The sequence below is a fragment of the Acinonyx jubatus genome, chromosome E2 (genome assembly GCF_027475565.1).
Source record: "Acinonyx jubatus isolate Ajub_Pintada_27869175 chromosome E2, VMU_Ajub_asm_v1.0, whole genome shotgun sequence".
In the NCBI taxonomy this organism is placed as follows: domain Eukaryota; kingdom Metazoa; phylum Chordata; class Mammalia; order Carnivora; family Felidae; genus Acinonyx; species Acinonyx jubatus.
Window position 1 is genome coordinate 27,243,832 of NC_069396.1, and position 13,190 is coordinate 27,257,021.

The following is a 13,190-nucleotide window of genomic DNA, read 5'->3' on the forward strand; positions in this document are numbered from 1 at the left end:
TTGGACAAAAATATCCTTGCTCTAAGATAAACAAGAGAAGGGTGATGAAAAACGGTACTTGACATGGTCACAAGCTCCAAGAGCACTAAGCAGTTAGGGGATGCTAGAGAACTGGGGGTCTCACCCTGGCCTGCCCCTTCTCAAGAGGAAGCTGCTGCTAGGGCCTGACCTACTGATGTCGTGGTAGGGCCAGACCTTCTGAGTCACCCAACAGAACACAGAAGAATAGGTTTGTGTGTGTAATTTCCTGATTTTTGCATACTGCCTCTAATTTTTAAAAACACCGTGTAGATATCTAATCTAAAATGCCATTGGCTGTAGGGCACTCTGATATTTAGTAAACTACTAATAAACAAAAAAAAAGACCTGTCAATTAAACTATGACAAGCTATGGATTGGAGGACAAATCCCAATTCCAAAGATGTCACAATGCAAAAAAAAATGTGCATCTCAGGATCCATGAAATATTGTGTAATAATAGGCTGTACTTGATCTGTAGAGACTTGTGCAGTTCCCAATCTACACAACTGTACATAGCAGCTCTTATGATGCCACCCTGGGACATTGGACGGCTTAGGGGCCACCAGGAGGTTTGTGTTTGGGTCCTATCTGTGACCACCCAAGTCCTTTGGGAAGTAATCTCTTTTTGATCTTTATCTGGACCAGCAATGAGTCAAAGTAGCCAAGAAGAAAATGTGGCCCACTGTGCTCCCATGGATGACCGGATCACTAATGGTGCTACTAAGGCCCCGGAGATGGAGGTTTAGTAGGCACGGGGAAGCACAGGAGTGGCTTCATAAGAGATTCTGATTCCTGCCAGGGAAGGGAGCCACTAGGAGAAGTCTCAGGCCTGATGTTTAACAGGCCCAGAGAGGTGAAGGCACTGCCCAAAGTCACACAGCGGAGCAGAACAAAGCCAGGCCAGGGACTCAACCCTCCTCACCCCTATCCCTAGTGCTGCTTCTCCTGCTGACTGTAAAGGACTCCTCCTCCACCCCAGGCGGGCTGGACCCAGAGATCCTAGGCCCCTCCTTTATGCCATCGCTCCTGAGGTCTGGTTGCTGAGCCTGCCCTAGAGCAAGTTACTTTATTCCATTCACAAGACTTTTCAATTTTATTAGTAAAATACAAAATGGCACAGACATTGGTGATAGGGTTGGAAAAGCAAAGGATCAACCAACTCTTTCCAAAGTCCCCCTTCCCCCCCCGCAAATTGTCCTTGCCCATGTCCTGCTTGGGGGGAGGGGGACTAATCAAGTCTGTGGAAGGGGAACTAGCCGCTCCCAGCTGTCTCCTCACAAAAGTAGGGAGCCCCATCATGGGTGCTCCACTCCTTGAGGGCTCTCCAAACCTGGAGGAGCCCAAAAAAGTGCATTTAGACCTGCTGTCCGCCCTCCAAGCCATCAGAGTGCCCCCCACTAGAGCCAGGCCCCAACATCCCAGGTCATGTGCAGCAGGCGGTGCAGGAGGGCCCCTCTCTGTGGGCCAGAGCTGTGTCTGCTTCCTCTGAGCATCTATCTGCCAAGTAGAGTGTCACCCACACCTGGGGGAAGCCTGGCCCATGGGAGGCTCCCCAGGTGGGGGGCAAGGGTCACCGTCAGGGACAGAGGGAGGGGGAGAGCTGCCCCTGGGGACTCTGAGGGGTGAGGCCTGCAGGCCCTGTCAGGCCTGCCTGAGTCCTCAGCACCCAAAAAGGGAACCCCTGACTTGGTGCCCACAGCTTCCCTCCCCACAGGACGGAGTCTTTCAGAGGTAAACACAGAACCTCAGGTTTCAGCGGTGGACTCTGATCCCATGGAAAATGTCCTTGCAATCCTGGCCCTGCCTGTGGTGGGCTGGAGGGTGAGGGAAGACCCGGACCGGAGGACAGCAGTGTTGTTAGGGAGTGAGAGAGGCAGAAGAGGACTCCAGGCTGCAGAAACAGCAAACGCAGGGCCCAAGTCCCTCACACAGGCCAGCGGTTGCCCCCTGCAGCCTCCCCCTTCCTTTTCCTGAGCGCCTCAGCCCCCCGGGGAGCCCGCAGGCTTCCACTCCTCTTCAGCCTGTCACACATCACTTGGGCTTGTCCGGGTGTCCCTGCAAGCCTGGTGACCCTGGGAGGGCTGTTCTCAAAGCCAGGTAGGGGCCTGCCCCTCACATACGCCAGCCCGGTCCCCTCGGGGGGCCCACAGAACTGACTCCCTCCCACAGAGCAGGACCTGAGCTATCAGATCTCTTTCTTGCACCGCTCCCAGTCTCAGAGCCCAGCAGCGTGCCGGGCTCCCCGGTGGGTGAAGACCGGCTGAGGTGTTCTGTTGTGAGGCTACACCCAGGGTCTGGGAAAAGGGGGGTCTCTGGACCAGTGAGTGATGCCCGTCAGGACAGGTTACTGTCGCACATTTGCCATGACTCTTTCCTTCCCCAGATGGAAAACCAGAGGTACGGATGCCTTGCTGGGTTGGTGATGGGCCCGGGACTAGAACCCCAGCTTTCACCCTCAAAGTCAACGTCCCTCCTCTGCACAGCATCGACTGAGAAGAAACACAAATCAAAGCCACCAGGTCACTTGGTCTCCCCTTCCCACAATGCCTAACTGAGGGCAGAGCCTTCCTGGGGGCGGTCCCAGGAAACGCCACACTAGCCTCATGCAAGAGAAGACGGGTCCCCGGCTGGGTGTGGGCTCTGTACAGGGGATGGGGGAGATAGCACCGCAGGTAGCCGGGGTGACTGGCGACTGCAGCGGGACCAAGAGACACGATGAGGTCTGAGGGAGTGGGGCAGGAGGGGCCTGGCCTGAGGCTCATTCGTGAGATGGGATAACCGTGGTAACGTGTGGGCATGGGAACCAGAGGGGCCGGGCGTTTGTTCAATAAATAATTGTTTACTGGGTCTGGGACTGTGTCAAAGGGAACCTCTAACCAGCCAGCAGCAGAAGTTTCCTGACTTGGGAACACGGGAGTGAGTTGCAAAGGCCACCACTCCTGTCCCGGGTAGGTCAACAAAGGTGAGGAGCGGCCTCCTGGGGCGTGCCCGGGAGCTGGGAGCAGTTCCTTGCGAAAGATCCTGCGTCCTTGCTCTGATCATCCCAGCTCAGGTCAGGCCTTGGGTGAGGGTGGATATAAGGATGGGGGACCCCAGGCAGCTGTCTGAGTTGAACAACTGGACGCAGGCAGGTGGGCAGCTCACACGGGCACCAGGACGTACGAGTTACTGCCGCAGCTCCGGGGGACATAGCGAAGCCCGTCCACCATGTCCCCTGCCATCTTGCGGGGGCAGCCCTGGAGGCTTTGGTAGGCGAACATGGCCACCCCCAGGCAGAAGAGGAGGCCGAGGAAGGCCAACAGCCCTACTGCCTGCCTCCGGGTGGCCGCCTGGGAGTCAGGGACAGGAGTGATGAGGACTTCCAGCCGCTGGGGGTCCACAGTGGCATGGATGGGATCCTCAGCCTTAGGGGTCCAGCTGCCTGAGGCCACTGGCTCCCTGCTGGGAACACTTTCTGAGGAGACAGGGACCATGGAGAGACGGGGCATGCTGTCAGACCCTCTGAGAGCATCCGTGTGAGCTGAAATGGGACCCATCTCCACGGGCCCTAGAGAGTTCTCTGGCATGGGGCCAGAGATCCACACAGGTTGGTCCTCTGAGGCTGTGTGTAAAATGGTGGGGACCTGGGAGGAGGGGGCCTGGGTAGGGAGGGTCTGGGTGGAGGGGGCCTGGGTAAGGAGGGTCTGGGTAGAGGGGGCCTGGGTGGGGGGGGCCTCGGTGGAGGGGGTCTGGGTGGCGGGGGCCTGGGTGGGGGGGGCCTGGGTGGTGGGGGCCTGGGTGGCGGGGGTCTGGGTGGGGAGGGCCTCAGAGGCCTTTCCCTCAGCCCAGAGGCCCGACCCAGGTTTGTAGGCAGAGCTCTGCCAGGACGCCGGGGTGGTGAGGGCAGCGGCGTTGAAAAGCTCAGTCCTCTGGGACCCAGCTGGAGGCCCTCCATCTGGAGCCTTTGAAGTGGAGGGGAACCTGGTCCCCCAGGAATCAGCCACTCCTGTCGACAGCTCTGGGGAAGTCCCCAAGGCCCTCTGTGCCTCCTGGCCACTGCTTTCCTGGGTAGCTTTGGGCTCTGTGACCGTAGACGTGTCCATTCCCCTGGCGGCCAGGGTGGTCCTGGGTTCACCCACGCCAATTTGCTTCTCGAACGTGCCGCCATTTTGCACCGGCATAGCAGTCTGGCGCTCTAGATGTTCCATGGCTTTCTGGACCCATTTCTCCTTTGGATCAGCACAGAAGATTTTGTTCTGTTTGGTCCTCAAGCTACAAGGAAGGAAGACAGGGGCCTGGTGATGCCCAGATGCCATGTGGAGTAGAGGCATTGTGCAAATGCTCTGCAGGTGAACAGACCCGGCCGGAAATCCTGCCCCCAACACTTATTAGCTGTGAGCTGTGAGGTGTGAGCTGATTAGCTTGGGCGGCTTGAGTTCTGGGGTTTCCCTGTCCTCGCCTGAGAAATAGAGATAGCATACCCACCTTCTGCGGGGTGACCAACCTCCCCGCAAAAGCTGGGACAGAGGGGGGGTCCTCAAGATCTGGAACTTCTCTGTGAAAGTCCCGGAAAATTGGGACAAGTTGGCCACCCCACTTTTGTGTTATTGTAAAAAAAATAAAAATAAAAAAAAGAAAGAAAGAAAAAAGAAAAGAAAATGATATAAAGCACCTGGCTCAGAGTGGGAGACTCAGAGGACCACTGTTAATAAGAATATCGTTACCATTAAGGCAGGGGACTCTGGGCTGTGAGTCTTCTGACTGGGGGAGCCATCCACAGCTGTTCCCTGCTGTCAGGTGTGTGACTGGTGAGCTCTGGGTAAGTAAGGCCTCCTCTCTCTGGAAGGAGCTGATTTAAATGTCCTCTTCCTCCTCTCCCTCAGTTACAGGCTGCCCTCCAGACCTCTACCTCCTCTCTTAGTGTGCATCCTCAGGCTGAAAACATATTTAGTGAGCTACAGCCACATTTATGGTGGTCCCGTCGGGACCCCGAGGGCCATCCAAATCTTGAGCTTCCTCTGGCTGGCTAACTGCCGAGCACACAGCTCAGAGCTGCCTGGGGCTCACGCTCCATGCCACCGTGCTAGCAGGCATTTTGCCTGTTTCAACCTCATACCCATCCTGAGAGGTGGCTACCACGCCCATCCCCATTTTACAGATGAGAAAACCGAGGCTCAGAGAGGTAACGCGAACGTGCGTGGCTCCGACACGCTGGGAAACCAGAGAAGTGCAGGAAGCAAGCATAAGCCTGCAGGCCCCCACAGGCGAGGTGCTGCCTGGTGCCACAGTCCCCTCCCTGGGGCTGCCTACTTCCCCTTTACCTAGAAAACAGAAGCAAAGTTGTGGGGGAGTCCGGGGGAAGCAAGCCCTGGCAGGTGAGCAGAGAGGTCAGGCAGCAGCCCCTCATGGTAACTGTGCAGTCAGTGGAGTGAAGGACACGACTTCCTTTAGCTGAGCCTAGACGTTGAGAGCCTGCTAGCCTGACGCCAGGCCCGAAGGTCGGTCTGTGGAAAGGTCTTGGGGCTGGGTGACTGGGCAGGACCCAAGAGGGACCCCAAGAGAGCAAGCAGCCAAGACAGCCAAGGGTCCCGACGGTCGGGATGGGCGGGGGGCCAATGGGGGGGCTGGTTCAGGTTGGCCCCTGCCCCAAATCTCACTGGAATCCTGTTTCCTCATCTGTCAAGTGCAGATAATAATCTCTGCCTTTCCCACCGGTGGCTTTTGGGCACCCTGCCAAGCTGCTTATTTACATGATCGCCTCTCATCCTCCCAACTACCCCATTTTATAGATAAGGAAACTAAAGCCCAGAGGGTAGGGAGTGTGAGCAGGGCCACGCAACCTGTCAGTGGTGAAGCCAGGATTTGCACCATGTCTGTTGGAGTCTGGAGCCTGCCCTTGAGACCACAGTGCTTTACCTGCCCAGCAGGTTCAAGGGCTGCCTAAAACATACCACCCCTTTGTGGCTGCTCCAGAACAAAGGCCTTTCAGGAAGCCGCTCCCCACTTTTATCTTGGGACACAGATATCAAGGTCATCGAGGAGTCAGGGAGCCAGGAGCAGGAAGAGCATTTGCTGAGGCCCTTGGCGGGAGCCCAGGTTGAGGAGGAAGAATGTGGACAGGGATTAGTACAGGCCAAGAGCCCGAGTACCTACATGATGGCATGCTTGCCGCAGGATTCTTGATTTCGTTGGTAGTGGACTAGTAAAGCCACAGGGATCTCCGAGGTCATCTTGCTGCAGGTGACGTTGCATTTCTTCACACCGAGGTGCTGTCCTGAGCCCACAGAGGCCCCCCAGTCAGCAGGACTGTCCAAGGGCATCTGGCTTCCCAGTCCCAGGACACAGCCGATGCCCTGCACACCCTGGTCTTCCAGGACTTTGACCTCAGTCCCCCATCCCCGGCCAAACCTCTCTATGCCTCAGTTTCCCTACCTGTGCTATAGGGACAGTGATAGTATCTACCTCATAGGGATGTTATATAAACTAATGAAGATGTAGTCTCACTTATGAAGCTCTTAGTGCCTGGCATGTAGTAAAGGTTCATTTTAAAAATCAAGTTGCAGGGCGCCTGGGTGGCTCAGTCGGTTAAGCGTCTGACTTTGGCTCAGGTCATGATCTCACAGCTCGTGAGTTCGAGCCCCGCGTCAGGCTCTGTGCTGACGGCTCGGAGCCTGGAGCCTGCTTTGGATTCTATGTCTCCCTCTCTCTCTGCCTCTCCCCGACTCGTGCTCTGTCTCTCAAAAATAAATGTTAAAGGGGCGCCTGGGTGGCGCAGTCGGTTAAGCGTCCGACTTCAGCCAGGTCACGATCTCGCGGTCCGTGAGTTCGAGCCCCGCGTCAGGCTCTGGGCGGATGGCTCAGAGCCTGGAGCCTGTTTCCGATTCTGTGTCTCCCTCTCTCTCTGCCCCTCCCCCGTTCATGCTCTGTCTCTCTCTGTCCCAAAAATAAATAAACATTGAAAAAATAAATAAATAAATGTTAAAAAATAAATAAATAAAAATCAAGTTGCCAGCTAGGGTGCCTTGGGTGGCTCAATTGGTAAGCATCTCTTGGTTTTGGCTCAGGTCATGATCTCATGGTTCATGAGTTTAAGCCCCACATCTGGCTCTGCACTAATGGTGTGGAGCCTGCTTGGGATTCTCTCTCTCTCTCTGCCCCTCCCCCACATGCTCTCTCTCTTTCAAAATAAATAAATAAAAACTTTTTTAAAAGCTATAAAAATTTTTTTAAATGAAATTAAGTCACTGTCGTTGGTCAGTGTACAGAAGGGGAGACAAATTGGAGAGTGACAGGGACCTGCCTGAGGTCACACAGCCAGCAAGTGATGGGACAGGCTCTCCTGTGAGGCCAGGCTCTGATCTTTTCTGGGCCCATGGGTCTACGCACCCCTCCTTTCCCCCAGTAAGTCACCAGCTCAACTATCAAACCCCCCGACCCTCCACCCCCTGCATACACACCCCACTCCTCCCTCACAGGCTGATTCATATTCGTGGATTTCCATGACCTCTGAGATACACCCAGACCTCTCTCCACCACATCTCATGTGCCCACCCTATGACACATACACACACGTACACACACACACCAACAAACAGAATGCACACACATACCCCCCCCAAAAAAACACATAAAGGCATACATATGATCAGGCACGTGTAATAGATAAAAAATTTTAAATGTGCAAGTACAACCACCTTCTAAGGAAGCTGGGAGCTGGGTCTGCTGAGTAGGGGGTAGGGGATCCTTTGTTCTGCCATTAAGACCCAAGAGGAGTGTGGGAGTAGTTGCTAAGGGGAACCGAGGGGCCATTTGGAGCCCCCTGGGCAAGACAGGGGAGCAGGAGTAAGGAGAAGGGGTGGAAGGTGGGGGCTGTGCGTGGGGTGGGGGCACAGTGGGATGGCTAATGGCCTGCTGATGGCATGTAGCCAGAGAGAAACCCCAGGACAGGGTGAGGGTGACTCAACAGAGAGTTGAGAGCTCAAATATTTTATGTAAACATTTGAAAAGCTGTTTGCATGGCTTTTCCTTTCTTCCTTCCTCCTTGCCCTAAAATCGCCAGCAACATTTATTCTGCTTGGTGTCTTCTCAAGAAGGGTATGTAAAAAATAAGGAAGAGCCTGAGTTTCGGAGCTGGGTCAAAGTCATATGCAGCAGAAGCAAGACCCCAGAGGGTTTTGCAAAATTCTAGAGGCCAGGACTTCCAGGGCAGTGGAGTCCGGAGAGCTGAATGAGAGCCCAGCAGAACCAGGGAGGACCCAGCTGATCCTTACTCATGCACAAGTATTTACACGGACATGGATGTGCAAACAGGCTCTGCCTTCCCAAATACAGGTGCAAGCACACGCACATGCACCCCTTCTAGAATGTGCCACCTCCTCTCCCATCGCTCCCCCGTAGCCTCAGCCCACCCCAACTGTGGAAGGGTGGTTCAGGATCTGCAGGGCTGCGCTAGCCTGGGCCATCAAGGGGCGACACTAGCAGCTCCTGAAGTGGGCAGGAAGCACTCCAGTGGCCGGTCCCTAAGCCACAGGCTGCCCTTTCTCTCTGAGGAATCAGGATGTGAAAGCGACTTCGCTGCCTTATCACCTGCCTTTGGGATGACTCGGCTGCATACTCCATAGACCCTGTTGAACAGAGCTGGGAAGGCAATCCCCTGGATTGGTCTGGTAGGTGCCCTTCTCTGAAAAACCCCCGGAACAGTGCCCTCAGGTGACCTAGAGCCACGGGGAGGCTGCCAGTGGGCAGGAGGGATATGCTAGGTTTTGTGAGTCTGTGTCCTCGACTCTATGTCCCAGGATGGGGCAGGCCACTGCTTACTCCTGGGGCTTTAAAGAGCCACAAAGTCAGCCTGTCCCCAAAGTCCCCACCTTCTGCCACAGTGCCTAAATGCCCTTGGCCAGGTTCTGTTCCTGGGGAAGGGTTGTATAACTAACCTAAGGAGGCTTTTCTTCTCGGAACTGAAATTTTCTTTCCTGTCATTGGAGATAATTCTTCCAACCAGCCAGCCATTTACTGTCATATGAGTTTTGAGAAGGCAGGGACCTTGCCAGTCTTGGTGTCACAGTGCTTCCCAGCACAAAGTAGACATTCAAAAAATAGTAATTGAATGAAATAATGTCTCAGTTTACTTACCCCTCCGCCTACTTCCCCATCTGTCCATCCGTCCATCCATCCATCCATCCATCCATCCATCCATCTATCCATCCGTTTCCTGATTCAGCCAACACTTACTGAATTACTTTTGAGCATCTACAAAGACCTGGGCCCTCTTGTTCTTAACCCTGAGCCCTTCCTTCCTCCCATTGGTGCTGGTGCTGAGCTTAGAGAGAGTGCCTCAACCCCACACTATTAGCTCGTGGTGTTTTCTCAGTCAAATGCTGATTTTCCCTCTTGCCAGGCCCCGTGCTGGGTGTTGTGAGGCACAGTGAGTTGAAGGCCTGTCTCTGTCCTCAGGAGGTCTCAGCCTGAAGGGCAGCCAAGACATGCCCACAAAGTATCATGACTTATTCTACTCTGTACTGGACCCTGTGCTTAGCACGGGCACATCTACTCTTATTAATTCCCAGCACCCCTGCAAAGGGAGTATTGTTACCTCAATTTAATTGACTCCAAAGCTGATAATCAGGGAGGTTAAATGACTTGCCCGAGGCCACACAGCTGCTTAGTGGCAGATCTTGTTTTCCTCCCAACCTCTGGACCTCCCCCAGTTCTAAACAGCCTTAAACACCAGGTGGAAACACCATGTTCCAGAATATACCCTAAATGTGCTGAGATTTGCATGAGGGAGAGACCACTTCCCACTGCAAGTAATCAAGGGAGGCTTCTTGGAGGAGGTATCCTGTAGGCTGGACCTCAAGGACTGCTAAGAGGCTTATGGGCAGGAGGAGACAAGAATGTTGTGGGTCTCTGGGTGAGGCGATAGAGACAGGGCTTGAGCCGTTGCTCAGGTGTGTGTCCTGGACAAGGCACTTGGGCTGTCTGAGCCTCAGTACCCTTACCTGTAAAATGGGCGTGGTAATATCTGCTTCACAGGGTGGTTATGAGAATGAAGATTTTTAAATATCTGGACCGGGGGTTTACTCAACAGCAACACCATTGACATTTTGGACCAGATAATTCTTTGTTGTGGGAACTGTCTTGTGCACTGTAAGATATTCAGCATCATCCCTGCCCTCTACCCACTAGATTTCTGAGCATCCCCCAACCAGAAATTTGGGGACATTTGTAATAACAAAAATGTCTTCAGAAATTGCCAAATGCCCCTGGGGGGGGGGTGCCAAATCACCCATTGAGAACCACTGCCTGAAAGAGATACCCATGAAGATCTTCCCTCACCTCCCTTGATGGCTACTTCTCCGGGAGTCCCTCCTGACCCCTACTTAAAATTTCAACACCTCCTCCCCGCCCCCCACAACCCCCCCCCCATGTTTTTTTAAATCACAGCTTGTTGGGGCACCTGAGTGGCTCAGTCGGTTAAGCGTCCACTCGATTTCAACTCAGGTCATGATCTTATGGTTCTTGAGTTTGAGCCCCACGTAGGGCTCTGCTCTGGCAGTGCAAAAGAATTCTCTCTCTCTCTCTCCCTCTCTCTCTCTCCCCCTCCCCCACTCGCTCTCTCTCACAATAAATAAACATTAAAAAAATTTTTTTAATGTGAATAAATCACAGCATGTTTTTCTTTCTAACAGACCAAATGGTTTACTGATTTATTTTTTTGTATCATCTGTCTTCTCCGGTGAGTGTTCAGCACTCTGAGGACTGGGATCTTTGGCCGTTTTATTCGCTGATGTGGCCCCAGCACCTACAACGGTGGCTGGCACCCAGTCGATGCCCAACGAATATTTGTTCAATGAATGAACAAAATTCACAAGAAAGCACTCTGTGGCACATACAATTTGAACCAACGAAGAAATAGAGGAATTTTTATTTAAATTCGACCGGGGCCTGGATCTGACAGTCTGAATTTATCTTCCCGTGCCTTCCCCATCCACCTCCACAGCTAATCGGGGGGCAGACTACGGCAGCTTAAAACAGGTTTTTTTCTCCCCCTCTTTCTTGTCAGGGTTTGAGTAGGAGTGAATGCGTCAGTGCTCGGGGAGAAAATTCTCTGCTCTGACTTGTATCTGCAGGTTTGTTATATAAAGCAGAGGAGCCTCCCTCCTGCCACAGCCCCGCAAACCCACATTTGGGGACTGACGCACCTGCCCCCCCGCACCAGCCAGAGCTGCAGCCACAAAACTCCCAGCACCCCCTGGGGTGTCTCTGGCTTCTGGACCACGCCATACACTCCTTCGTCCTGCGGGGCCTCCCGGGGGGTCTCTCAGAGCCACAAACGTCAGTGTGGGTGAAGACCTCCAAGGTGAGTCTAGCCCAATACCAGGAGGAGGAAGTGAAATTGAGGCTCAGAAGGGTTGAATTAGTGTATCTTCTGGCAAAGTCAGTGACCAAGATCAGGGCAGAAATAAACAGAGTGTCCAGGGTCCCCCCCCAACCCCGACCTGGGATCCCTCTTTATCTTACCATACGAACCCTTCACTCCAGCACCCGTGCTCCTCCCGCTTCCAAAATGCCTTCCTAGGCTTTGGGCCTCACCGCACAGGAGGCAATAGCTATATTCGAGGGTGTAGTCTCTGGGACCAAAGAAGGCGAGACCCCACTTGGGGTCACGGCCATGGCAAAGCAACTTCCATCTGATTCCCTGTCGTCTAGTGCTCACTGCCTCCAAACACCTCTGGCTTTAGGGTTCAAGCCCAGGAAGCCAGCAGCACTTGGCCTCTCATGCCCCCCATCACCACCACCTGCTCCCTGGTCTGCTCTTGGTTTCCCCCACATAGAAGGACTCGAAAGGCAGTTTGCTCCATGGAGGTGTCCTGGCAGCTTGAGACGGCTCTCATTCCCTCAGACTTGCTGTGTGTCCCAAGGCAGGCTCCTAGCCTCTCTGAGCCTCAACCTGCCAGATGGTCTGGCTCAGACCTCCCTGGGTCTCCATCTTCGTTGTGTCGGTGGGATGCATACCTCATGCCCGACCACGTCCTACGCTCCAGAAAGCAAGTATTTGGAGGTGAAAGCATTTTCTAAGCTATGCTTGGAGGAGGAGGATGCTATCATGGTCGAGAGATGGGCAGAGGGACTACAGAGCAGAGCAACAGCAACAAGCCCAGTCCCTGATCTGCAATGACCTTGGTCTCCACGGTTCCTGGGCCCCCTACTCAAAACCAGGGCAGGAGAAAATCCTAACCATGGCCTGGGCGGCAGCCACGGCTGCGACTCAGGAATCGGGGCTGCCGGTTACACATTAACCCCGGGGGGAGAGACCCAGCCCGCTGTCAGCCAGGGCCCCCCACCCAGACGCCCGGCAGGAACTTCCTCAGGCTTCCCTGCCCCCCTCCCTCCTAAGACCCCCTTTGTGCCTGGTGCCCTTGTGCGGTCCACACCACCTCTCGTCACTGCCAGAGCGGTAGCTACCTTGCTCACTGGGCCAGGCGGGCACAGTCTCCGAGCCTGGAAATCTTTCTAGCAGGAGGGACAGCCCTGAATCTGGGAGTCAGGGAGGAGCCCAGCCCCCTGTACCACACCCTTTGGAAGGAGCTGCTATGGACCTTACCCAGGCGGGGTCTGCCCCCCACCCCATGTCAGGCCTGAAGGGCACGAGTGGGGCTGCAGTCTCCCCCACACTCACCGGCTAGAAGCGCAGTCAGATGGCAGAGGGCGGCCAAGCGGAGCAGCCACGAGAGAGGTGGTGAAGCCATGGCCGAGGGCGGGCGGGGGTCCGGGCGGGGGTCCGGGCAGGGCCGGTGTCTGGGTGTCTGAGCTCAGTGCCGTGCCCTCGCCGCCTGAGCTCTGTCGCTTTTTATAATGGGGCTTGCTGCCTCTGCCTCCGCCTCCAGCCCCCGCAGGCAGTCGGTGGGAGGGGAAAGGAAGGGAGCCAGCGTGCAGCCGCTGGATTCCTCAGGACGTTGCCAAGGAACAGAGCTGGCTCGGGCCTGCAGCAGGGGAGGGGGGCACCGGGCTGGCGGCTCACTAGGGTTCCTCACATCAGACCTGCCTGGGAAGCTGGACCGGGCTTGAGAGCATTCAAAGGGCATCCTCAACCCCCCATCTGCAGGGCTACCCACGTCCGCCCGCCCTGGATTCTGGCCTGGGACCCCAGCCCTAAGGAAGCAATAAACAAAAGGACGGAAGAACAGAGT

At 54.9% G+C, this 13,190-nt stretch overlaps 1 protein-coding gene across 2 annotated transcripts; it reads right to left on the reverse strand.

Annotated features, from left to right (window-relative positions):
* Positions 1-1,095: 1,095 nt before the first annotated feature.
* Positions 1,096-12,899, reverse strand: CX3CL1 (C-X3-C motif chemokine ligand 1). Of its 2 annotated transcripts, XM_027075829.2 has the most exons (3): positions 12,680-12,899; positions 6,154-6,274; positions 1,096-4,272 (listed from the first exon to the last, which is right to left on the reverse strand). In XM_027075829.2, exons 1-3 carry the CDS (start codon positions 12,747-12,749, stop codon positions 3,162-3,164), a joined length of 1,302 nt encoding a protein of 433 aa, XP_026931630.2. In that variant the 5' UTR covers positions 12,750-12,899; the 3' UTR covers positions 1,096-3,161. The 2 variants fall into 2 exon arrangements, with proteins under 2 accessions (XP_026931630.2, XP_026931631.2); XM_027075830.2 differs by lacking the exon at positions 6,154-6,274 and having other exon boundaries at positions 12,680-12,833.
* Between the last annotated feature and the right edge of the window lie 291 nt (positions 12,900-13,190).